The 27,093-nt window shown below is 41.5% G+C and overlaps 1 protein-coding gene across 3 annotated transcripts in view; it reads left to right on the top strand.

The window, feature by feature from the left end:
* Positions 1-27,093, top strand: part of TENM2 (teneurin transmembrane protein 2) — a 926,033-nt gene that overhangs the window by 549,466 nt on the left and 349,474 nt on the right. For 2 of the 3 annotated variants that reach the window (XM_045901687.3, XM_045901680.3), the window contains exon 3: positions 8,836-9,045. The exons of the other annotated variant lie outside the window; for it this stretch is intronic. In XM_045901687.3, the coding sequence (XP_045757643.1) occupies positions 8,836-9,045 (210 nt within the window). The remainder of the gene's footprint in view (positions 1-8,835; positions 9,046-27,093) is intronic. 3 annotated transcript variants of the gene reach the window in all.

Genomic DNA, 27,093 nt, shown 5'->3' with positions numbered 1-27,093 from the left:
TGTGTCCTCAAAAGGGGAAGCTGCACAGATTCACTGCATTTCACCTCATGAACATGAAAGGTCTGGCATTAGAAAATGACAGAACTCGTATTAGTTCAAAAATAAACTCCACCTTCCATCTCTAGCCTGAACTATATTTGACACCTTCCAAAATGCAATGCTTTCAGGAAGATGTGACATATAAACATGCAAGTTGTTAGATGTAGTAACAACACCCAACTGCACGGAGCCCCACGCTGTGAAGACAGTTCATGCTAGTGCTCCTGAAAGAGGCCCTCTCCCTGGGGCAAGGCCAACAGCTCGTCACTCTTCCAGTAACTCATGTGTAATAGCTTGTGTGCAATCAGGACGGCTTTGTCAGGGCCATTTGAAAACACTTTGTTTCCAAGAAATGCTTAGTTGGGCTTTACTGAGTTCAGCGAAATGTGAGTGAAGAGGGCAATTAGGTCTTCTGTAAAAATAAAAATTCAAACGAGGTGATATGGAACGAGTTAGGTTGATACTGCCTCATTGACAAGACACGAAGCGTCATCTTGAAAATTCCTCAGGTGAGGTTCAGTAAGCTACAACTGAGTCGGAACACTCTTCCCTGAATCTCTTGCCTCTATGAAGAGAGCCCAACTATCTCTTGACAAACAGGTCTTGCCTGGCTCCGGAGAAAGGCATGTTGTAACTTCGCTCAGTGATGACTTAGATTCTGCCTGAGGAAATTTTCCTGCTCTCTAACAGAAATTCCCCATTAACAGTGTAAGCTTATTTGCTTAAACTTTTCTTGGGTGGGGGAAAGAGCTGGCTCAATCAAATTTTTCACTTCTAATATCTGTCCAATTCTTATCAATTGGAAAAAAGAGTTTAAAGATGGACCACGTAACATCAAGTTACTAATCTAAAGCTATCACTCCAGCGGACCCAGGGTTTCTCAACCTCAGCAATGCTGACATTTTGGGCCTGGAAATTCTTTGTCGTGGAAAACTATTCTTTGCATTGTAAGATGTTAAGCACTGTCTCTGGTCTCTACCTGCTACAGGCCAGTAGCATCCTCTCCCCACCTCAACAAATTCTGACAATCACAATGTCTCTAGACATTGCCGAATGTCCCCTGGGGAGCAAAATTGTCCCCTGCTAAGGACGACTGATCCAACCTAATATCAGCACTAAATATAAGCAGGTTGCTACAGGGAATATATATATATATTGTGATAACAATATAAAATATGAATGTATATATGTCTATATTTTTATTTTAAGATGCTATATTCATTGTGGTCATTTTGCATTCTACAATTATAATCGAGACTACTGTCTCTGTTCTTTTTTAAAAATGTAAGATGTAGATAAGAAATTGAATCCCTCTCACCCTACCCCAAGATCTGTGTGGTGTATGTAAGGCCCGGCACCAGCTAGAAGGTGATCTGAGTTTCTCTCCAAAGCTGAGAACAAACAGCTGCTGCAGCGCATGCTTGATGGGTAACAAGTAGTCAGCTACCTGCCTGTATCTCTCCTCTCCTCCCCTTTAGCGCCCTCAGTATTCTTACAAATCTAGATACCTTCCACCATAAGTGGTTTCTCTGGGACCCCACATGTTTGATTTCTTGTGATTTAAAGGTGTCAGCTTACAGAACATGAAATTCTTAAAATACTGGAGACAGAAAATCTGGAATCTGTTTTCAGTTCTACTAAATAACCATGTGGCACTGGCCAAGTCATTTTCTCACTTGGGCTGGATGATGAGTTTTAGGCAGGATGCATTTGGTTCTAAGTGACAAAAATCAACTCAAGCTGGCTTAAAGAACAAAACAACAACAACAAAATGAAGGTAGGGTGGAGAATAAATCAGTTCATATATTGAAAAGCTTAGTGGCTATGTTGCTTCAGCCTGGCTGCTTCCAGGTACTCTACTGACACCATTGGGAATGTCTCCCCCTTCTTATCACATCTCCGCTTGCCTCCCTGTTGACTCCATTCCCAGGCAGCCTCTTCCCTTGAGTGGTCAGATGGCTGCAGTGGTCCAGCCTCAGCAACTCTCAGAGCCTCCCTAACTATGGCACAGCCATGCACACACAGCAGGTGCTTGTGAACGAGATGGAAACAATAAGCTGCGAGTCTCATTAGTTCCATCCAGGCCCTTGCGCCTACCATGGGCCAAACACAATTCTAGGGACCGATTATGTATTCTCTCCAGGATTCACAACAACATGGGAAGTCAGCATTGTTATTATCAGACAGGCCCAGAGGAGTGAAGTAGGGCACTCAGACTCACACAGAAAGCCGCAGAGCTCAGTCAGCCTGGCTTCAAAGTCTGTGCCTCTCTATTCCTCACTTGTGCTTTGGAGGACAGAAACAATTAGGCCAAGAGGTTAGGGATGGGGTGCATAATGCAGAGAAATACCGCACGCATGAGGACAGAAACAAACATTAGCAAAAGACAGGTGATCTCATCCATTGGAGTCCAGGGTTTCATTCGGGGCAGGGTAAAAATTAAGAACGGGATGAATTGGATGATGAGGCAGATTAATAGGTGGCTTTCAGTGCGAGGCAACTCTGGGCTTAGGAGTAGCCCATTGTAGTGTTGGCAGTTCATGAACCTGAGTGCGCATCTTGCTTCTGGCCCTTGGGTGTGTGGTTCACATCCCTGAGTCTCTGGATAGTGTTGCGGTCATTATAGAAGGGGCAGAAATCAAATCCCTGAGCTAGATACTTAGCTGAACAGATGTGCAGTGATTTCATCCATGTCCCTTCAGCTGGAGGCACAGAGTCCAGCTAAAGTTCAGGGTATCTTGTGCCTTTTGTGACGGTAACCTTGGCTGCCACGCCCCAGTGCCTCACTGGAGCCCGTCATACCTTGAAGAATGTTCCGCCACACAGCCCTCCACAAACCCCATGTGCAGAACACTTCAAAAATCTGATGCATTTCCTGACAAATGTTCTCATGGAACTCAAAAGCAAGTCGGCCCATATTTCTAAAAACTTCATTGATTACAAGCAAACGGAAGGTAATATCTCAGATATTGACATTATTTCTCTTTACACAAATAGGTACCTTGCTTTTTTACCCCATCAAAAATACGGGCTTCATAAACCCCAAGCATTTGGGGGAGGAAAATGGTTAATCAGGTATCTGAATAAAGTATTGGGGACTATCATTAGAATGGTTGCTTGGATTCGCTAACCAACTGTTTTGCCTATGTTAATACTGTTATTTTGCAATGCTCAACTTTAACACAAAAGCTATGTTTTGTTTTGTTTTTTTCATTTTTAATTTTAGAGAGAGAGAGAGGTGGGGAGGGGCAGAAGGAGAAAGATAATCTGAAAGCAAGTTCTCCACCCAGTGTGGAGCCTAACACAGGGTTTGAACTCACAGCCCTGAGATCACTACCTGAGCTGAAATCAAGAGTCTGAAATCAAGAGTTGGTCATTTAACCAACGGAGCTACCCAGGGACCTCCACAAAAGCTATGTTTTTATTAAATTCTTGAACTTACAAAGCCACAGAGGAATTCCAGTTTCTGGTTTGAGAATTGGTTTCTCTCCTCACAAGTCATTTGTTCGACGTGATTGGTCACTACAGCTATTTCTGGGAGGAGCCTTGATTCTACCCCTGGTTAATTATCTCCCCTAAGATGGCCTTGGTGGTACATTCCAGAAGGAGACCAATGAGTTTGTGTTCACATCTCATTCATTTTTTAGCAATCATTCTTGTCTGATTTGAAAATCATAAATGAACCATTCAAGGCTTAAGTTTTGGAGTCAGAATGCCTGGATTCAAATCCAGCTAGTTCTGTCGCTTGCTACCAGGGCAATGATAGGAAAGTTAGCCCATCCAAGCCTCAGTTTTTTCATCTGTAAATGGGGATGATAATGGTCCTTTGTTCATAGAAAATTTGTGGGTGCTAAAAGAGAAAAATACACACAAAATCTTTGCTCAGTTCTTAGCATGAAGCAAGATCTCATTTATAAGTAGTAATATGGTCACTGAAATTATTATTTTGGATTTGATAGTTCCTGGTACTGGGTTGGTGGTTGGTGGTTTTTTTTGGTTTGGTTTTTTGGTGTTGAGGTTTTCCGTTTGTTTGTTTGTTTTGGCTTTTTTGTTTGCTGTTTACCATCTCCGGAACACATCTGTCTCCTCCACCAAAAATCCTGACACCCTATCACTACCTAGATCAATTACGCATTGTCTACACAGAACATTTTAATATCTGCTTGCCATTAATCTTTTGAATGAAAAAGGAACCAGTTGTTTTAAGTGAATTTTGGGCATTGATCGGCAACATGCTCCCTATCTTAAATTAGTGAATGTGTTAACAAGATATGAGCCGAGCAGCAGTTTCATAGATAACATTTACCGCTTCAGGGATGGGAAGGAGACTGTAGCCCTTTCTTGGAGAACTAGAGTTGGATCCAGGTCAGATTAAGGAGAAAAATGGTTCTGTAACTGAGACAATGGGAATTAGAACGATGTGACTTCAACCACAGGTGGTGTAGGATGAAGTTTTCAGGTATGGCTGAAGCTGTTGGTGAATGAGGCCTGGAGCAGGGCTGGCAAATGAGAACTCGGCACCCGCTGCCTTACCTCCACTCCTGGTCTGTGATTTTTCTAAGTGATCATGGCATTGTTTCCCACTGAACCAGGGCACCCCAGAATCCTTCTCAACGCAGCATTTCAAACAGCGACTACCCATCTATCAGAATTAGCAAGGGAAATGCTTTGTCCAGCTGTAGGTCTTTTAATCAGAAATATTTCATGAGCTGAAACTATCTCAAAATCTTACTTATTTGGAAAAAGATAAATTAGTAAAATCTAAATTAGTCTCCCTTTTCAAGGTTGTGGGGGAACCCAGTCACACAGATAATTAGTTAGACTTTGATTTACATGGAGATCTTGGAAAAGACACACACATACACACCCACACATACACAAGACCATATGAGTTTAATGAATGACATATTGCTGCCTTTGCATGTTTCCTCTTGCTTTTTTAACAGATTAATTAAAACCGGTTTTCCCTATATTTGCTGGGGACTCTATACACATTCCAAGTGGAACTCCAAAAATAGTTTGGGGGTCAGGAGGCCTCTGTAGTGTATAAAGTAGGAACCAGGTAAGTGTAGAGCCCCTGGTTACATGCCCATCCCACACTAGGTATTTTAGTAAGAAATCATGGTCTATAAAGTGAGCCTGTATAAGTTCCAACTTTTTCCCCTGTACTTTGGAACCTGTTTGTGTCTATACAGATGGTCTCTGTCAGTTGGAATAGTCGGGGGAAAAATGTAGCATAAGTGAACAAAATTAGCAAATGACATAGCAAACAGAGAACGCCATACAATTTGATTGGGGGAAGATCTAGGGACTGAGAAATTTCCCAAGTAATGGGAGGTACTATCAAGGAGCTTAAGGAGTTACAAAAGCACGGATTTAAAGAGGCCAGGGGAATAACAGAAATCAGACAATTCTGTGATGTGTGTTTCAGTACATTGAAGTAACCCCAGTGCTTTCATTGTGGTAGGAGTGCTCTTCCATTGTCTGTATTTGTATAAATTAAAAGGCAGTTCTGTCTGTACTATATGAAATGAATTCACGCTGAACAAAATTTCAGAAAGTTCATGTAAAGAGTGATTTCACAGCAACTATCATATCAGGCTCCTGGAAAATTGCACTTGAACTTCAGTTCCACCTCAGTCACTCAAAGGAATTTAAAAATTTGGCTTCCAGGCATTCTTGTTCTTCAACATGCATTTCCAGATATGCCTCAATAATACAAACATTAAAGCCTATTGATTGTGAGTTAAAATCTGTTCCTACCAGAGCCTTGCTGCTAAATGGACATCAACACTGACTTCACAGGGCCCTGGTCAGGACACGTCTACATTCAGGGGCCTAGAAGAAGGCACAGGGTAACACTGCTGTGAAGGAACCACTTTGAACTTCATAACAAAATTACAAGAAAAGCTTTGAACTCTGCCAGATGATAGCTGCTATAAATAACCATTTATTCAAAGAAATGTTTCTTTCTTGAAATCTTGAGAGTGCCTTGGGACTGGGAGATGGGAAACTGGAAACATGATTTGTAAATCAACCTTCCCCCCTCTTTGTATGTCTTCCTCTTCCCCCCCCACCCCCATCATGCTGTTAGGGCAAACACCATGCAGAGTAGTGAGAGGGTGGATTTTGGAACACATAGACCTGAGTGTGACTCCTGGCCCCTGTCACTTGCTAACTAGGCAATTTTACTGCTCTGTGCCTCAGTTTCCTCATTTACAAAACGGGGATTATAATAATTCTAACCTCAGAGAGATACTATATATAAAGGGGCAGATAGTCATTGCCCAAAAACATGAGCAGTTAAAATAGTAATCGTGATGATAGTTAGTAGAGGGAGAGCTATGGGAGAAATGTGGATTAAATGTTAGCCCCAATTCTGATGAAACTCTGACATGTCCAGGCTACTTTTGCTGGAGCATCCGGCAAGAACATTGTGCCTTACGTGGCTCCCAAACTGTTAGATATAAATTGAATCTTTCAAGCCAAATTCTGTTTATCCATTATTCTATTTCAGGGATGATGATTCTTCAGTTGTGTTACTGGACAGGAGCCCCAAACACTTGAGCTGTAGGAGTCTCTTATTCCCTGTCTCTTTCTGCAACTCCTACCCTCAAAAAAGTAACAGACTAGTGCTGGGTGGGTGGCTCTGTGCAACCCGTCGAGTTTCCTCTTACCAGAAGTCCATCTCCTTTTCTCTCAAAAACTGCTCAGGCTTCAACTTCCCCAGGAATCCTTGTTGGACTATCTACCCTTACCTCTCCCTGGCCAGGCTGGACCAAGTGTCCCTCTTCCTGCCTCCACAGCACTATGTCTCCACATGCCACTGTCCTCTTTATTACCTGGTACTGAAATGATATACTTACCTGTCTGCCTCCCCCACTCGACTGTGAGTTCTCTGTGAGTAACAATGATGTCTTGCTTATTTTTGTGTTCTCAATATCCAGCGGAGTATACATAAGAGGCACTCCCATTTTATTGAAGGAAATTGATCTATCAATAACATTTAATGCACCGAGGAATAGATCAGGAAAGACAGTTATAAAAGTGGCAACAAAAAAATGGCATCCATCTGAGGTGCCTGAAAATGTATTTGCATATGTAGTATATTTAAAAGCAGGAAAACATATTTCTTCTGACTCTGACACTTCCTGCCTGAGTTGAAACTCTAACCAGATTCTTGAGTTTGCTTTCTCAACACCTTACCCTTCTTTCCACACCTCCAGCTTTAGGGCATATCCCGTGGGCTGCTACTCTTGGCTCATTTTTCTGAGCTTCCCAAATGAACACACCAGCAGGCAAGCAATCACAAGGACCCCAACACATAAGGGTGAATCAGGTGAAAGTACACACACCAATTATCTTCACTCAGCAATTTGGCTGCCAGGAGCTCCCTGCCATGTGAAAGAGAGGTTGCAGCAGCCTTCTGTGTGGAAGGAGAACTTTTTGACCCAAGGACAATTCCAAGTTACTGCCCACCACCTGCCAGGCTGGCCACTCCTCCCCATGGCCTGGAGTAGCTGTGCTTTGTAGGATTTCCCCCATGATACGCAAAACAAAACAAAAATAAAAACAAATGGTGGTCGGGGGCCTGGGTGGCTCAGTTGGTTAAGCGACTGCCTTCGGCTCAGGTCATGATCCTGGAGTCCTGGGATCGAGTCCCGCATCGGGCTCCCTGCTCGGCAGGGAGTCTGCTTCTCCCTCTGACCCTCCTCCCTCTCATGCTCTCTGTCTCTCATTCTCTCTCTCGCAAATAAATAAAATCTTAAAAAAATAAAAATAAAAACAAATGGTGGTCAAGAGAATGGGGGCATTGGCCAATTCTTTAGGATGCACATATGTGGCCCTTTCTACTTCTACCCTAAACTAACTAATTTGGTTAGAGTCTATCTTGTTCATTTGCTCATTTATTCAACAGGTGCTATTCGTTAGGAAAATATTGAGGGTACAGGGGGAATAATGTAGACAGATGTCCACCTTCAGATAGTAATAAGGACTGTGAAGAAATGTAAACAGGCTAATAGAATAGAGCGTATGGGTGAGAAACTGGGAAGGAGGCAAACAGGAAAAGTTTCAAGAGAAAGGGCTTATCAGCAAGGTGGCAGGTGGGGAGAATATTCCACATAGAGGAAGCGGGAAGCATAAAGAGTTAGAGGACAGAAGGGTCTGGCATGCTGAAGCAGCAGAGGTAAAGAAGGCCACGCTGGCTAGGGAATAAGGGGCTGAGTGGCGAGTGGTAAGGCCACTACTGGGGGCAAGGTAGGAGAGGCCGTTTGTGCCAGAGAGGCAGAACATCATCATAAGGAGTCATCATAAGGAGTTTCAGCTTCTTTCCACATGTAATGGGAAGCCATTGGAGGGTGCCAAGCAGGAGAGCGATAGGACCTGATTTCTTTGGAGAAGGGATGCAAACAGTGGGGATTAGATGGGTGTATGGCAAGAGGAGAAGCAGGGAGAGCAGCAAGAAGATAGTCCAATGAGAGATGATGGGGAATTATAGTAGGACTGTGGCAGGGAAGATAGAAAGAAGTGCATGTTTTCCTGACTGGTTGCATTTCAGCCGTCTAGATGGATATTTCCACTCATGCCCATTTGGTGAAATACGCAGCTACCTGCAGTATGAATTTGGACATTTGGAGAAACATCAAACCACTTGGAAAAAAATACATCTGGAGCATTTCTTTCTCTCTTTAATTTTTTAGATATTTATATTGTGAGGTGGTTTCAATGTAACTTTCTCTGGATGCTCTCATGACACTCATTGCTGACCTTTGACCCCTCTGTCCTCTTTCCCAGGTCGTCCCATTCCACCTACATCCTCGTCTAGCCTCCTCCCATCTGCTCAGCTGCCTAGCTCCCATAATCCTCCACCAGTTAGCTGCCAGATGCCATTGCTAGACAGCAACACTTCCCATCAAATCATGGACACCAACCCCGATGAGGAGTTCTCCCCCAATTCATACCTGCTCAGAGCATGCTCAGGGCCCCAGCAAGCCTCCAGCAGTGGTAAGGAAACTGTGGTGTCTGAGTGCGCGCTGTTGTCTGTGTGACATTCTTGAGTCTCTGGCAAAATGACAGCCCTGAATCCAGGGCTGGGGAAAAGGCGGTGCGGGGAGCATCAGGTGAAACATGCTTGTCGCTTTGTGGCATTGCAACTCCAGGACGCATTTATTGAAGGTCACAGTTACTGACGAGGTTTTGCTTATCTTAACAGGGCTTGGGCCTCCTTCCGTGGGAGGAATTTGCCCACTGCTGCACATGAGAGCATGCAGGTCTCAAAGGTGAAGTGCCGAGAGACAATGGAATATTGAATTTTGTATTACTACAATTCTGGTCATAGCCGAGTGACCCTGGACACCCTCACGTGCCCAATTTGTGTGCATTTCAGATCTCTTGGTTTTTGATGGCTGGCTTCTGACTTTTTCTTCCTTGCTTGTTTAGATGATTTTGTGATTAAAATGCGTTCCCTTGATATGAATACCGAATGCCTTGCCAAGTCTGAAGTGTTCAGGAGGTGACCTCTCCTATAACCCTCTGCATGTGCCACTTCACTTGAATTTAACAAGCTGATCACATGGTACCATGATAAATCCTGCCTCTAAAGCCTGAGTTCTCATTGTAGTTTTCACTTGCACCAAGCAAAGGGACTGGCCGCAAGGTTCTGTCCCACCTTTGAGGATTTGGGGGTTACTGTCTTAGCTCCCAATCTCTAGATCTTAAGTAGAATTGCCCCAGGCTCAGCAATAATCATGCCTTATTTTGATTTGCCTTGTTGGTGAAATATTCACAAAACATATGAACACAGGAGTGGGCCACACCTAGGGTTAAGTACCTATGGCCCAAGGAGAGACATTTGCAGAAATTAATTGATCCTGACCCAACGGCTTTGGAGTTATCTTCTGAATTGGCCCCTCGTGGTATTCATTAACACATCCCATCAAAGGCAGTACAGAGCTTTCCATGCCAAGAGTGTACCTTGATGAGATTGGGTTTTGGCTTCACCCATGAGAATATGCCACCACCGGCCTCAACCTCTACAATTAGAAAGGACCTCCCAAATGCATTGAAGATGATTCATTCTGAAGATGGAATGATGGACTGCTACTTATGATGGCCCATGCCCTTCTTCAAAGCCAGGCCTGATATATTTAGTAAACTCGTATTCTTTTTCAAAAAAAATTACCTAATCAAATCTCTCATCAAATGAGCAATCCATTGTTGATATTATGAAGGCCTTTAATCTACCATAAATCTTTATTAGAACTCATCAGAGTTTCTAGTTTGAGAGAAATGTGATTATGGCACTCTTAAAATGACATTACATCATTGGGGTGATTGGTTTATCATTTGGAGAAGAGACATCAATCATAACTAGCATAACCACACAGTAAATGAATTCAACCTTTCTACCGCGGAACAATGACACTGTAATTGCTCAAAATCAGGCTTAAAATGAAATCGGAAAATGCTCTTTCTTCAAATGTGATGTTAACTTAATGGAATATATTATGAAAAATCATGTTTGAGGAAATTCTATATAATTAAAAATATGTGGAAATATATTCCCTTTTTTCTTTCATCGGAACCTGATTTTAGCTACAAAGCCATTTCTTTCTTTTCTTTTCTTTTCTTTTTTTTGCTGCAGAGATTATGTTGCATTTAATTGAACTATCCTCGCTTATGTTTTGCTGCTTTTTATTTCATACTATGTAATCGTGATGAATATTGTATTATGAAGGACAAGAGGCTTTTGAAATGAGGTGCACCTGCTGATAGCTTTTTAAAAACAGACAATTATTAGGGTGAAAATGAGCTTTTAAAAACTATATCCTTTTATGCATATATGGATAGCTGGGCAAAGATGATTTCCAGAAGAGAGGTCAGTTCGTATCTGAGAGCCGTCCAGAATATTTTCTCAGTGATAACACTGAGAGATTTCTTTTCTTTTTGACATTGTATCAGATTATAAGTTGTTGGTAGAGTATTTTTGTTGGCTTTCTGCCTAATCAAGACCTCATTTTGGTGGACACAACAGATCTGTGTGTTCAGAGTCAAACTTAGCCATTTTTCATCACTCACCTCAATTTGTTCAGCTCACTTAAGATTGATAGCTATTTAAACTTCAGTAACAGGGGAAATACTGCAGAACATTTGAGGGTCCATTTTCATCCCAAACAAGAGCTGTGTGATATGATTTCTTCACCTGAGGGGTGAATATCCAATTGCGCAATACCCTTGTTTTCAGCAGGTACTTCTCTGAAAACTTGTTACAGCTCTGGCCACTGGGCAGTCATTCAAACTTCTTGATTGAGGTTTAGCTAAGTAGGTGCAAATCAAGTGCAAATATGTGTGCTCCTAGGTGAGTGCATGTGTGTGTGTGTGTGCATGTGTGTGTGTGTGTCTGTGTCTCCGTGGAATGGATTTGGGGTCCAAGGCGAATTGGGCATTCTATCAAGATCAGAATGCAGTTTCCATGAATTTAAATTTGACATAAAGGATTGAAAATAGAGTTCGACACAGAAGATGCAAAGTACAGAGCTGGGCCTGGGTGTTCTGAATTGATTGTGATGAAAGGGGCTGGATTTTTCCGTAGGCATCTTGGCACAAATGAAACGACCGTGTGAGTGGTTGTGTTCTGTTTAGCTGGTTAATTGCACAGAATTTTTTTAAGTTGGTCTCTTGTCAGTGACCTTGTGTTCTGAAGATCTGGTCGCAGTTTGATCTTTGTCTCTTTCTTAGGTGAAATAAAACCTCTTCCAGCATGTCCAGCCTATACACGACAGTAAAAAATTTATTTGCTGCTGTCCCCTTATCGTTGCTGTTAATACTTGACAGTAGTGAAGCTCATCACTAAGGAGAGTCACTGAGCATGCACACTTCCTGCCCAAAGAGCCTCTGTTCTAAAGAGACAAACTGGACATAAACTACACAACTAAAATGTTTTTGACAACATGAAAACATCCTCAAAGCAACAACAAAACCTCACCTTTGTGACTTGACTGTCATTATTTTCTGTGACTGTAGCGCATTCTTTAGTGGACGGTACTAAAACCTGGGCACCTCTGGAGCCAAATTGCTCTAACGCTCCATCTATGCCAGTCAAGCAGATATCCAGGAAGAGCTACTGAGATGCTTTGAAGAGTGGCATTTTCCCCTCAAGCATTTTCTTCCAGATAGCTGAGCTCTCCGTGTTCTGACCTTCTGCCAGGGTGGGTGAGCTCCAGAGATGTTTCTTGTATACAAAAGCATAATTTCAAATCCTATGAAATAACTCATCTGGAAAAAAAAATCTGGATCCCAGCAGCATAATGGAGGCTCCTGCAGATGGAGGACTAAGACTTCCAAATCAGAATACACGCGCAGCCACATTATAATCTAAAAACAGTGGCTCACCTCCCCTCTCGTAATTGGTTGAGTTTTGTTTTTGTTTTTCTTAAGTCTAACTAAAGAGTTTGGAACTCTCAGTAGTAACATCAAGCTACAGAGAAGAAATGTAATTTGGATGCCTCTGCCAGGACACTTTCAGTGGGTCCTATGTGCCAAAGGAGCTGTCCCAGTTGGAAAATCTCCGTTTGTCACTGAGTGCATTAAAGGTGTCCCAAGCCCTTTAAAAAAAAAAAAAAGCAATGTCTTAATTATAAACAAAAATAGTACATCAAAATCAGCAAGCTTCAGGTTTCCTTGAGTGGTCCAAGAATTCAGTTGCTTACCTAACTTAAGGATTGTCTTATTTATTTAGCATCATAAAGCAAAAGCTTCCTTTATTCATTCATTTATTCAGCCATCCATCCGTTCGTTCCTTTTCTTACATCTCCCACATAATGTGTGACAGCTTAGAACAAATCTCTCTAACTGGAAAACTATAACTAGATGACACAGTAAGGGTGAAGGAAAAAAAAATGTAGCAGGGTGGGAAACAGACAAATAGGCTCATATGTAACGTCCCATTTCATTATTTAAGATAGAAAACTTGATTCTGAGCTTCCTAGAAACCAAAGCGAAAAGGGAAACACAGATAAGATACATAACATTCATGAGATAAAAACAAACCAACTGCTTTCAGGGAAATTCTATGAATCCTCATAGGGAAGCCAGAAAGAAATTTGTCTTAAAGGAGATAATGTGTGCATCCTGATGACTGAATTCTCAGTAACCTGCATAATACATATGCTAAAGAATTTCCTGTCAAAGTTTCTTGTAAACACCCTCCACATAAGCCATACAAAACACTTTGAGTTAAAAGGCAATTCTACAAATATCCAAACATTGCCCAGCCTAGGGATAAAATTTGATTTAATCCATGGATCAACCTTAGTTTTACTAAAGGGCCACGTACACCGCATTCCCATTGGCAACGGGCCTTAAATATCATTGCTCGTAACTAAATTTTTATGGGAATTAACTGACTTTGAGATTGTAGTCAGAACTCTAAAAACAGATGTTCTAGGTTATAACTTTGTCTTGACAGCTATAGATACGGAAGAACTTCAATCCTCTGATGAACACTAAAGCCCAGGGTTCCAGGACAGCCTTTGCTCATCTGGGCCCCCTCCCCAACATCCATGGGGCTGGATTTGAGACGAGCAAGAAGAGGGTCCCCAGAATTTTTTTAAATTAATGAAACTTCTTCTCCTTATATATTTTGGGTTTGGGGAGATTTTTTTCCTCTAGTATATTATAAATTCCCTTTCCTTCTTAAGCAGCTACGCTCACTGTAATTCAATTTAGTTTTGGGTTTTCTGAAGAGCTCACAGCAATTACTATGCACATTGATGATTGTACTGTGCTGATGAGACTGACTCATTTTTTAAAAGTCTGTACATTGTGAGGTGATTTTGCCACCTCTCCTAAAGTACTGCATTTAAACGTCATCTTCTGTTCTCTGTAGGCTTTGCTCTCTCCTCTCAGCTTCACTCCATCATACAGAGGCCTCCACCACAGGGTTTCTGATCTTGCGTTCATAGCAGTTGCTCAATATTTATTAAACAAGTTAAGTAACCAATATCTTTAGTAACTCCCTTTGTTTTATCAATTTTCTACTTTTCATCATGTACGATGGAAAAAAATGGATAGTTTAAGGAGGGACTGCAGATCGGAATGTCCCAGCATGGGGAAATATACTTATTTTACAAAATAGATTCAATATACCTATTTTGTATCATGTTGTATCTGTTTTTAGGTTCTTTAGAACTTTATAGTTCACCTTTAAATGAGAAGTTTCCGAAAAACCCTGCTTCAGTACATCCCTAGAAGTAGTGGCTAAGGTCAGTACGAAGAACCTGGTGGGAGCCCTGGGTGGGCCTTGGCGGCTTCTCCTCCAGAGGAGTTCTCAGCCCACTGGGCAGTACGGACAAGTCCAGGATGCTGTCTCAAGGCTGTGGAGGTCACAGGGACAGCACCTGTTCCTGCCCCAAACGCACAGCCACACAGGGTTTGGCTCTCTGCCTGAGACCCTTTTCCTCCCTTCATGTTAGCTGTTAAGATAAGCACTTTATATACCTTGCTTCCTTTACTTTTATTTGTCCCCCACCACATCCCAAGGTAGTAGGTCTTGCTATCATACCCATTTTATTGATGAGACCACTGTAGCACAAGATTAAGTAACTTGCCCAAATTACAAAGCTGGGAAATGAAGGACCTATGTTTCTTTTTTTTTTTTTTTCTTTTTAAGATTTTATTTATTTATTTGTCTCAGAGAGAGAGAGAGCACAAGCTGGGGAAACTGCAGGCAGAGGGAGAAGCAGGCTCCCCGCTGAGCAAGGAGTCTGATGTGGAACTCGATCCTGGGACCCTGGCATCATGACCTGAGCCAAAGGCAGATGCTTAACCGACTGAGCCACCCACGCATCCCATTACCTGTGATTCAAATCCAACCTTCCTGATTTCAGAGACATTTTCCCTTGCCCCTCTCTTAAATGTTACCCTCTAAAATAGTTGTATAGCTTATTGAGATACACAGAATACACTGAAAACATTATATTAAGGGGCATGGTTACAGTTTTTAAAAGGTTGAAAAAAACATACAGCATCACAAAATACTCTTCCCCTTCTCTGCTTGAAAAGCACACTATTATCCTAGACTTTGGTTCAGTAAATTCCAGAGGGGTTCAGGAACTGTGATTTTATGGCTCCCTTAAAGTGATTCTTCTGGTCTCATAAGTTTGGGGAGCATGAATGTAATGGGGAAGCTCCAAAGTGAAAGTTGGGGAACTTGGGTGTTCTCTACTCTGTCTCTGATTCACAGCTTGATCTTTGGCAAGTCATTCAATTATCCTGTGCTTCTGCTTCTCTACCTTTCTTTTTTTTTTTTTAAGATTTTTATTTATTTATTGAGAGAGATAGTGATAGCATGAGAAGGGGAGAGTCAGAGGGAGAAGCAGACTCCCCGCTGAGCAGGGAGCCCAATGCGGGACTCGATCCCGGGACTCCAGGATCATGACTTGAGCCGAAGGCAGTCTCTTAACCAACTGAGCCACCCAGGCGCCCACTTCTCTACCTTTCAAGGTTGGCCTTTGGCCCCAAGGGTCCATTCTTGCTCTACCATTACGTGTGTAAGTACCTTGTGTCCAGCTTGACCAGACTGTCCCAGCTACAGTCAACCCCCGCAACTCCTCTTCCTGGATAGTGTGGATTTCACTCCACCCTCTTGGCCATTGGCAGAACAGACCTACAGGGTCATACAAAGCAGCTCCTTGCAGTTTTTCTGCAGAAGCTGAGAAACATGATCTGGGGTCCTATAACACTTTGCTGAAAATGTTGAAAGCACTCCCAGCAGCAAGTGGAAAAAGCATAGTGCCTCCAGCATTGACCCAGGCTCCTCAAGATTCACCCCAGCCTCCGAAACAATGTCTCCCATGCTGAAATTGGGAATTGATGGTCCTCAGGACTCTCCTGACACTGGTAACCAACTCAGGAGTATAGCAAACAGAGATCAGACCTTTTTTTTTTTTTTCCCATGTGTGCCTTCTTGCAACACAGACACACTTTTTGATTGAAGGTCCAGCAATTTCCAACAGCTAGGGTTGGGACCGCTCTTCTGTACCATGGTGCAAATGAGCACACAGGCAAGATGGACAGGTAATTCCTTTGGAGATGTGCAGCAGAGAAGTGACATATGGCACAGAACTGCTCCTCTTCAGCAAATAATCTTGCTATTGACAAAATTCCCAAGGTCGATAAGCATTGTGTACATTCTACCTCTCCATCTCTGTCCCTGCTCCTTGGTACATACAAAAAAGATGTCCTGGGCAAGCCCAGAGAATAGGAGCTATATGCCACATCTTAACAATTTCCTGCCCTGACAATTTTTATCCAGAACTTCAGCTTCTCCCAAATTCCCTTAAAGACTGCATTTAAGCCTAAGCAGCTTCCTTCAGACTATTGAGTAGCCATTTTAAAATGTGACCCCAATCCCTTATTAGAGATCTCTCAATTCTCTGTTGAATGAAAAGATAGATTTCTTTTCCCAATGGGCAGTTTCAACAGAAGTTATAGCCCTAGACCCTGGTAATCTCTTGATCTTTCCCCAAAATAATAAAGAATAACCATATACTTAAGAGTTGGACTCTAATGTCCCTACTACTTGGATTCAAATTATAGCTCAGCCTTAGTCACTTTCTAACTTTCATGATCTTGAACAATGTAATAAATCTTCCCTTTTTTAACCTATAAAACAGTAATAAAAGTAATAAAACTTCTAAAGTTGTTATGAATATTAAATGACATTCTTTTGCATTAAATATCTTAAAAGGAAACTTAGTTGGAACAAATGTCAAGTTTGATATTATTTACTTTTTAACTTAGAGTTAACTTATTATAATAACATATATAACAGGAAATTTCCCATTTTTACCATTTTTAAGCATACAGTTCTATGGCTTTAAGTCCATTCACATTGTTGGGTAAACATCACCACCATCCATCCCCAAACATCTTAGTCTTCCCCACCAGAAACTGCACTCATTAAAAACTAACTCTCTCCCTCCCCTCCCCTGCTCCACCCCCTACCACCACCATATTATTTTGACTCTATGAATTCGACTACTCTAGGTACCTCCTAGAAGAGGGATCATACACTATGTGTCCTTTTGTGACTAACTTATTTCACTTAGTACAGTGTCTTCAAGATTTATCCATGCTGGGCATGTGTCAGAATTTCCTACCTTTTTAAGGCTGAACAATTTTCTTTTGTATCTCTATACCACATTTTGTTTATTCATTCATCAGTCAATGGACACTTGGGTTGTTTCCACCTTTTGGCTATTGTGGATGCTACTGTGAAAATGAGCATACAGATATCTGTTCTAGGACCTGCTTTGATTTCTTTTGGGTATATATCCAGAAGTAGAATCCCTGAATCATATGGTAATTCTATGTTTAATTTTTTGAGGACTTGCCATACTGCTTCCCATAGTGGTTGTACCATTTTACATTTTCTCCAGCACTGCACAAGGATTCCAATTTTTCTACATCCTTACTAATGCTTATTTTCTGTTTTCTTTTTTTATTAGAATAGACATTCTAATGAGCATGAGGTGATGTATCATTGATTGCATTTTTCTAATGATTAGTGATCTCAAGCATCTTTTCATGTACTTATTGGCCATTTGGTGTGTCATCTTTGGAGAAATATCTATTCCAGTCCTTGCCTACTTTTTAATAAGGTGGTGTATTCTTTGTTGTTGTTGAATTGGAGTTTGTTATATACTCTGGATATCAATCACTTGTTAGAAATACAATTTGCAAATATTTTCTCCCATTCTGCAGGTTGCCTTTTCACTCTGTTGAGTGTCCTTTGATATCCGAAGTTTTTTGATTTTGATGTCCACCTTCCTATTTTTTCTTTTGTTGCCTTTGCTTTTAGTGTCTTATAACAAACATTTTAAGGCAACCATTTTGCTGATTTGTTTTATATAAATGGTAGCCCATTTAATCCTTACCACGGAGACATAGAAAAGTAGCCCTTAGTGCTTGGAACCAGCCTGACGCTAACATCTAGGCAGAGGAGCTGTTAGGAGCTAGCCTGGCTTTCCTGGCTGGGTCATGGTGTTCACTCCTTGAACAAAAACAATCTTGGAGAACACCAACACTAAACAAGGCCACTCTGTGACTAGGATGAATGAAAATAATACCACTTTATAATATTGCCTAAACAGAGACAGAAGCAGAGTTACTATCCCAAACACAAAAATTCAAACTTTCCCCTCCCCAGGCTAAGATGAATGGCTGTTCTTTCTTTACCTATTACAGCGTTAGCCTCTTCTTTTTTTTTTTTTATTATGTTATGTTAATCACCATATGTTAGATCATTAGTTTTTGATGTAGTGTTCTGTGATTCATTGTTTGCATATAACACCCAGTGCTCCATGCAGAATGTACCCTCTTTAATACCCATCACCAGGCTAACCCATCCTCCCAACCCCTCCCCTCTAGAACCCTCAGTTTGTTTTTCAGAGTCCATAGTCTCTCATGGTTCGTCTTCCCCTCCAATTTCCCCCCCTCTTCATTCTTCCCCTCCTGCTATCTTCTTTTTTTTTTAACATATAATGTATTATTTGCTTCAGAGGTACAGATCTGTGATTCATCAGTCTTACACAATTCACAGTGCTCACCATAGCACATACCCTCCCCAAAGTCTATCACCCAGCCAACCCATCCCTCCCACCCTCCCCCCACTCCAGCAACCTTCAGTTTGTTTCCTGAGATTAAGAATTCCTCATATCAGTGAGGTCATATGATCCATGTCTTTCTCTGATTGACTTATTTTGCTCAGCATAACACCCTCCAGTTCCATCCATATCATTGCAAATGGCAAGATTCCATTCCTTTTGGTGGCTGCATAATATTCCATTGTATATATACACCACATCTTCTTTATCCATTCATCTGTCGATGGACATCTTGGCTCTTTCCACAGTTTGGCTATTGTGGACATTGCTGCGATAAACATCAGGATGCACGTACCCCTTCAGAACCCTACATTTGCATCTTTGGGGTAAATACCCAGTAGTGCAATTGCTGGATCGTAGGATAGCTCTATTTTCAGCTTTTTTTTTTTTTTTTAAAGATTTTTTATTTATTTGACAGAGAGAGATACAGCGAGAGAGGGAACACAAGCAGCGGGAGTGGGAAAGGGAGAAGCAGGCTTCCTGCCGAGCAGGAAGCCCGATGTGGGGCTCGATCCCAGGACCCTGGGACCATGACCTGAGCCGAAGGCAGACGTTTAATGACTGAGCCACCCAGGCGCCCCTATTTTCAGCTTTTTGAGGAACCTCCATACTGTTTTCCAGAGTGGCTGTACCAGCTCGCATTCCCACCAACAGTGTAGGAGGTTCCCCTCTCTCAGCATCAGCCTCTTCTTGTCAGCCCTTTCTATAGATACAATATATTGAGAAGGCTGATCACAGAATCATCCCTTCTCCCTGACAGCACCAAATGCAGAGTGAACCTGTTTCCTTGAACCTTCTTTAAAATTAGCTAACAACAGCCCTTTGTAACACCCTTCTACTAAAGCACTCCATGGCTCCCCATTGTGTGTCTTTATCCTCCTTGCAGTGAGTTAATAAACTCAACTTTGACCACAGTATGCTTTATGGTGTTTTGTCTGGAAGATGTTGACACCATTACACTGTGTATTACTATTATCCATGTTTTACAGAAGGGAAAACTATAGCACAGAGAGGTTAAGTAACTTGCCCAAAGATACGTAGCAATTAAGTAGTACAACAGGAACGTGACCCAAGGGAATCGGTCTCCACAGTGATAAATGCATAGAAATTAAAGTAAATTGTAAAAAGACAACTCCAGAAAAAAATATTTAAGAAATTAAAAAATACTCCTCATTGACTACATGTTCAGCTCTGAATAGCATTTACATGGGTAATAATATTAATGTTGAATAACAATCCAAGCATTATCGAAGAAAGATGGGGAGATTGAAAAGGTACATATGTGGATTGGGCAGGTAGAGTAAAAGTCTAGATTGGCATCTTCTGTAGTGAGAAGTTACTAGAGATTGCCTAGAACTGAAAATGCAAGAAATAGCAGCAAAGCATAGTATTTATAGACCTAGAGATAAATATCAAAATAATCAGCTAAAAAAAAAAAAGGTAAATGTGGTTGCCTCTGGGAAGGAAAAATTTGGCGGTGATGGAAAATGATTGCTATTTTTGAACCAAACATTGTATGACTATTTGATTATTTAAACTCCGTTCATTTTAAAATTTTTGATGCAAAGAAAAAAAATTCAAAAGAAAGTACAAAAGATGGGGCATGCAGAATCCTTAATACAATGTCGGAAACTCCAAATGGCAGCTGTTTAATATTCTCAGACATATTGTCATTCAACAGATGGTTATTGATTAGGGGCTATGTGTTTGAGACAGTACCAGGTGTTGTGAACTTGAATGGTTAGGCACTGGAGCATCTTCATCATATCTGTAGATCTATCTGTTTCTGCTTCTGTTGATTAGGGAGCCCTGTGGAGTTGTTAGGGCTTTAGCTCTTTATCCCAACCCAGCCCCCAGCCTTACTAAAAATCCCAGGCTTAGGAAGGCACGAGCCAGAGAAGATAATGTAACTACCGTGCTTCCTCATGACTAACCCAGCAGCCATCCCAGCACAGGCACCATCTTTTACCCAAAGCTTTCCCAACCAACTCTGCCCAACTAGAGCCAGAATCAGAAGTGCATAACAGTCTTATAGTGTGCCTTATTCAATTTAGCACCTCATTACATTCTGATTTGTAATATTCTCTTGGTATTTCATGCATATAAGTCACTTGTGTCAACATTAAATTGTCACCACTTAAAGACAAGGGTCATTTCTCTGGTCTCTCTGTATCATTTAATATTTGGTGCAGGTCGAGATGCATTCAAGACATCCTTATTGATCCAGCTTTAAAAGGACAGGGGTAGACAGGAGCAGTGAAAAGGCAGATGCATCCTCAGTAGGGCCTTCCTACTTGGGCCTGTTGACTGCAGGTCATTGTAATGTTTTTAGACCTAAGATCATCTGTGATTGTGGGTGTGAGCTTGACCACTGTTAGAACAGAAGAGGTTACCATATGGTGTGAAAAGACGCTTGTTGGTCTAATCTACTGTCTTCCTTGGATCTAAGGAATATTTCTTTTGTTGTTGTTGTTCTTTTTAGTAGCTGCTGTCCTGAGTTGATGGTGCCTTTGACTTAGTTGCCTCTAATCCTTAGTTTTGGGTGGTACAGCCATAATCTCTAGGTATTGGCCTAGTAAAGGCATGGTCTTGGCAATCTATATTCGTTTCCTATGGCTCTTGTTATAAGGCACCCCAAATGGGATGGTTTGAACAACAGAAATTTATTCTCTTACAGTTCTAGAGGTTACAAGTCCAATATCATGGCGTTAGTTGGTCCACGCTCCCTCCAAAAGCTCTCAGGGAAAATCCTCCTTCCCTCTCCTGGCTACTGATGGTTGCCAACAATCCTTGGCCTTCCTTGGTTGTAGCAGTATGACTCCTATCTCTACCTCCACACCTCATGGCCTTCTCTCTGTGTGTGTCCGGGTCTCCAAATGTCTCTCTCCTTGTAAGGATACCAGTGACTGGATTTAGGGCTCACTCTAATCCAGTATAACCTCATCTTAATTACATCTGCTAAGACCCTATTTCCAAATAAGATTATATTCACTGATAACCAAGGGTTAGGGCTTCAACATGTTTTTTCAGGGACACAATTCAACACACAGCAGCAGCCAGCTGAATAGGAAGTAGGACAAAGCTACTAGATGTTGGATGTGGGAATAGAGCTCAAAGCTTCCTATCTTATTTCTGCCACAATGGGAAAAGCATCATCCCTCCTCTTCCCTGCACTTGTGTTCTAGATCCCATCGGATCTCATCTTCTTCCTGTATTAAGCATCCCCTCTCTGGAGGATCTTTGCCAACAGGACTTAAATATGTAGGGAATTATTCCTCTCCTTGAAAATTTTCTAGGAAGTGTTTTCTATCCTCTCTACCCTCTCACTCCCCACATACTCTGCAACCTATTATATTTACTTAGTTGTTAACTACTTCGACTACATTCCCAATAGCCTCCTTTGGCTCAATTTAGTAAACATTTACCATCACATCTTACACTTCCCTTTGTGACTGTTCCTTCCTCCTTCAAATGCCCTTTCCTTTGATATCTGTGGTTCTACATTCTTCTCTTCCTCATTCCTTCGTTTCTGACCACTTCTGTCTTCCTGTGAATACTTTTCTCTGTTTATCCCTTAAATGTCGAGGTGTCTATAAGTTAAAACCCAGACCCTTCTCCCTTTACTTTTTACACATGCTCCCATGGGGATACCATTCACACTCAAAACTAAAATTACTGTTTATGACTTTATGGCCTTGCTATCATGTCTCCAGGTCAGATATTTTACCTAATATATCTAAATGCCCCTGGATATTTCCACTGAGATGTCTGATAGACAGTTCAAATACAACAGTTTTGAAATGAAACTTAACGGATTGAAACCCAAACATGTCCCTCCATTTGATTATTCCCTGGTCTCCTCTATCTCAGGGCATGGCCCATTATCAAAACATGAGCTCACATCCGAAACCTAGAAGGCATCTTTCCCACCCCTCAATTCTACCTAGAATAAATTGCCAAACCCTATCAACTTTGACTCAGATATTTTTCTGTCTCTGCTGCCACTGCCCTAGCTCAAATTAGTATTATCTTTGGTCCAGAGAGATAAGTGGTTCTGACTGATTCGTCTTTCTTTTAGTCTGTCTGTCTACTAAGCCAGTTCACAATTCAATCTGCAGAGTCTCCATAAAATGCATACCTGAAAGAGTGTCTCTGCTACTTAAAACTCTTCGATGGGGGCGCCGGGGTGGCTCAGTCAGTTAGGCGTCTGCCTTCAGCTCGGGTCATGATCCCAGGGTCCTGGGATCGAGTCCTGCACTGGGTTCCTTGCTTGGCAGGGAGTCTGCTTCTCCCTCTCCCTCTGCCTGCCGCTCTCCCTGCTTGTGCGCTCTCTCTCTCTCTCTCTCTCTCACACACACACACACACAAACACACAGATACACACACATACACACACACAGATAAATCTTTTTTAAAAATTAAAAATTTAAAAAAACAAAACTCTTTGGTGGAACCCCCTTGTTTCCTGGATATAGTCTATACCTCTAAACCTGTCATAAAAGGCTCTTGTGCCCCTCCCTACCCCCATCTCTCACCATTCACCCCCCTCCACACACAGTCTCTGAATATGTCACAGCCGTGCCTTTGAATCTCTGAGCATGGTGCTCTTCTCTCCAAGAGACCTTTCTGATCTTCCCAGTCTGGGTTAATCTCCCTTCCCATGTCTCTCTGTTATTGAACTCCCTGTGTTATTTGACTGCCTTCAGCATCGGATTTATGCTCTTTGAAGACAAGACTCAAATCTCCCTGTGTTCTGTTTTACTCTATGCATTTAGCTAGCATAGAGTCTAGCACATAGCAGACTCTCAAGAAATGTCAGGTGAATGAACAACAAATAGTAAATAAAGTCAAAGGATGGACCAAAGGTGGGCAGAGGATGTTTTCAGTTTCTAAAGAATGGCCCAGCAAAGTAGTGGGGGCAGACCTTGGCTTGCAAGCTGTTTGCCTCATCTGGAGTTGAGGAGGTAAGGAATGAAGAAGAAGGCATTTCTGGTGGATGGCACAGAGCAGCATGGTTGGCAAAGAAAGCCAAAAAGCCAGACATGGGAGAACTATGTCATGTGGCACTTTAGGATGCCAGTACTGGCCTTTCCCGGATTCCCCTCAGGCCAACACTGGCCCTCTTTTTTGTCATTTTCTATCAGATCTTTTGTTTTATGATTTCTGTTGCTTGTTGTCCTTATTTCTTGGCTTGTAAATCCAAAGATGAGAGGATGCACGCATTCTTGATATGGAAGCATTTAGTCAGTTATCACTTAAATTAATGTTTTCTGCTAGAGTTGTATTTTAGTGGAAAACAGTAATTGTTTCTAAGACAGCATCTTGGAGTTGAACCAATTCTATCAGTGAACACTCAACCATGGGAAGCTAACAATAAAGGCAGTGATCAATTGTTCCCTTCCTTGCCCCCCGTCCCCACCCTGTCTTCCACTCCAAAGGCAGACTCTGCATCCCTTTTCTTAAATTTTAAAAATAAATAAGCTAATCCAATAGTGCTGCATCTTTTTAACACCTCAGCACAACAATCAGTGCCCCTATGCAGAAAGACCCCTAATTTATCTTTATCACATTTCCCCATCCCTCATCCTCACAGGATTTACAAAGATTCATTCGCGTAAGTGACAACCTTACAAATTCCTGCTTTTGAATTGTGTTGGTGTCCAGCCCTGGACTGAGGAGTGGGGACAGGACTCCTCTGCCTTCTTGCCAGCTCCCCGAATAGTTGTACAATGCATTTGGTGGCATTCACACTTGACTGGAATCGCATTTCAATCTGTTCCATATGATTGGATACTGGGTTTGCTTCGCATCTGTGGTAATGGAGCACTCTTTCCGAGTTCCCAAGCTTATTTTCATCTGAATGACCTTTTCCATCTCCCTGGGGCACCTCACCATTACCCACCCACCCCTTCCACTCTGCCTGCTTAAGATACCCCTTTACACATCACTCTTTCTGCACTAACCGTTGCCTTTGATACATTTCTATCAGAGATTGTGTTGCTGCAGTACAGGACCAGTGATCTTTACCAGCTTATGAGCCTGCACCTGTCTCTGGTGGGCTCTTCTCATGGGCTTGTCCCACAGGTCAAGCAATTTGCTTTAAAAAATGGGAAGAGATAGGATGGGACACCACTTATTTAAATATTAGGATGCTGGTATTGTGATTCCTTTTGCTAACCTGTGCACCTTCTCTTGAAGACTGAAAACTGGTTAGAATATAAGAGACTGAAGATTGGTTGTGAAAATAATTCACAGGGAGGGAAAAAAGTCCTATTACACTGGGTAGACTTGGCCTTTTCTGCCTCTCTTTATTGATCTCAAATCGTTGAAAGGGTTCAGAAGATAAAAAAGAATCTGTAAAACGAAGAAGGAAAGTCATGGTAAAAAAGAAAAGACCCCTGGAGACAGTGGGGGCCAGAGAATCAGACCTGAGTCCTAATTCTCCCAAGAGAACTCGCCATATTAATAGGCAGTCAGCTGTCCTCTTGGACCCTCCGTTTTTTTCTTTTGTAGTTTTGGGAGAATTTCTTTTTATTGAAGTGTAGTTCATATATAATATCCAATTAGTTTTAGGTGTACATCATAGTGATTAGATATTTTTATCCATTGCAAAACGATCCCCGTGATCAGTGTAGTTACCATCTGTCATCATACAAAGTTATTACAATGTTAATAACTATATTCCCTGTGCTGTACATTCCATCCCATGACTTGTTTTATAGCTGGGAGCTTGTGCCTCCTCATTCCCTTCACCTGTTTTGTTCCCCTCCCCAACAGTTTGTTTCTTATATTGGAGTCTATTTCTGTTTCCTTTTGTTTGCGCATTTGTTTTGTTTTTTTAGATTCCACATATGAGTGAAATCATATAGTACTCTTCTCTCTCTGACTTATTTCACTTAGCTTGATGCTCGCTAGGTCCATCCATGTTGTTGCCAATGGCAAGATCTCATTCTCTTTTATGGCTGAATAATAATCCATTGTCCATGCCTTCTTTAGGCTTTCACCTACCAGTGGGCAATTTGGTTGCTTCCATATCTTGGCTACTATAGCTAATGCTACAATAAACATCTATCTCTTCAAATGGTTGTTTTCATTTTCTTTGAATGAATACGCAGAAGTGGAGTTCCTGGCTCATGTGGTAGTTCTATTTTTAACGTCTTAAGGAACCTCCACACTGGTTTCCCCAGTGGCTGCCTCAATTTACATTCCCACCAGTAGCATACAAGGATTCCCTTTTCTCCACATCCTCACCAACACTTGTTATTTCTTGTCTTTTTGTTAATGGTCAATCCAACAGATGTGAGGTGATATCTCCTTGTAGTTTTGATTTGTGTTCCCTGATGATTGGTAGTGTTGAGCTTCTTTTCCTGTGCCTTTTGGCCTTCCATATGTTTTCTTTGGAAAAATATCTATTCAAGTATTCTGCCTATTTTTTAATCAGGTTGTTTTGTGTTTTGTTTTGTATTAATATTAACTCATGTTGTGTTCTTACTGGATGATTTGCAAAACTTTCTCCCACTCACTAGGTTGCTTTTTCATTTTATTGGGTTTTTTCTCACTGTGCAGAAGCTTTTTCATTTGATTTTATCCCATTTATTTATCTTAGTATTTGTTGCCCTTGCCTGAGAAGACTGATCCAAAAAATATTGCTGAGACTGATGTCAAAGAGCTTACTGCCTATGTTTTCTTTTCTAGTTTTATGGTTTTGGGCCTTACATTCAAGTCTTTAATACACTTGGAATTTATTTTTGCATATAGTGTAAGATAGTTGTCCACCTTCAATTCTTTTGCATGTAGCTGGCTAGTTTTCCCAACACTATTTATTGAAGAGACTGTCTTTTCCACATTTTGTATTCCTCCCTCTTTGTCATTAATTAATTGACCATATATGCATGAGTTTATTTCTGGGCTCTGTGTTCTGTTCTATTAATCCTTGTGTCCGTTTTTGTGCCAGTACCATACCATTTTGATTACTAGAGCTTTATAGTATAGTTTGAAATCAGGAAGCATGATACCTCCAGCTTTGTTCTTCTTTCTCAAAATTGCTTTGCCTATTCAGGGTCTTTTGTGGTTCTATCCGTATTTTAGGGCTCTTTGTTCTAGTTCTGAGAAAAATCCCATTGGTATTTTGATGAGGATTGCACTGAATCTGTATATTGCTTTGGGTAGTATGGACCTTTTAACAACATTCTTCCAGTTCACAAATATGGTATATCTTTGTAGTGTTGGGAGAACTGGAGCCAGATGTTTTGAGAGGTCTCTTTCAACTTTTAAATGTCACAATTCTAGGAAAAGAACAACAACTAAGCATAATATATTTACTCCATTTTCATAGATGTCTTGAGTTGCCAAGTGTGTCAGCTCTCTTTAGAAGCACAGAAACAAC

This window comes from Mirounga angustirostris, unplaced genomic scaffold, assembly GCF_029215605.1.
Source record: "Mirounga angustirostris isolate CCGP_5_RB_7025 unplaced genomic scaffold, mMirAng1.0.hap1 SCAF_7, whole genome shotgun sequence".
Classification (NCBI taxonomy): domain Eukaryota; kingdom Metazoa; phylum Chordata; class Mammalia; order Carnivora; family Phocidae; genus Mirounga; species Mirounga angustirostris.
Note: the sequence above shows the minus strand (reverse complement) of the source record. Positions and strands in the feature narration are given on the sequence as shown.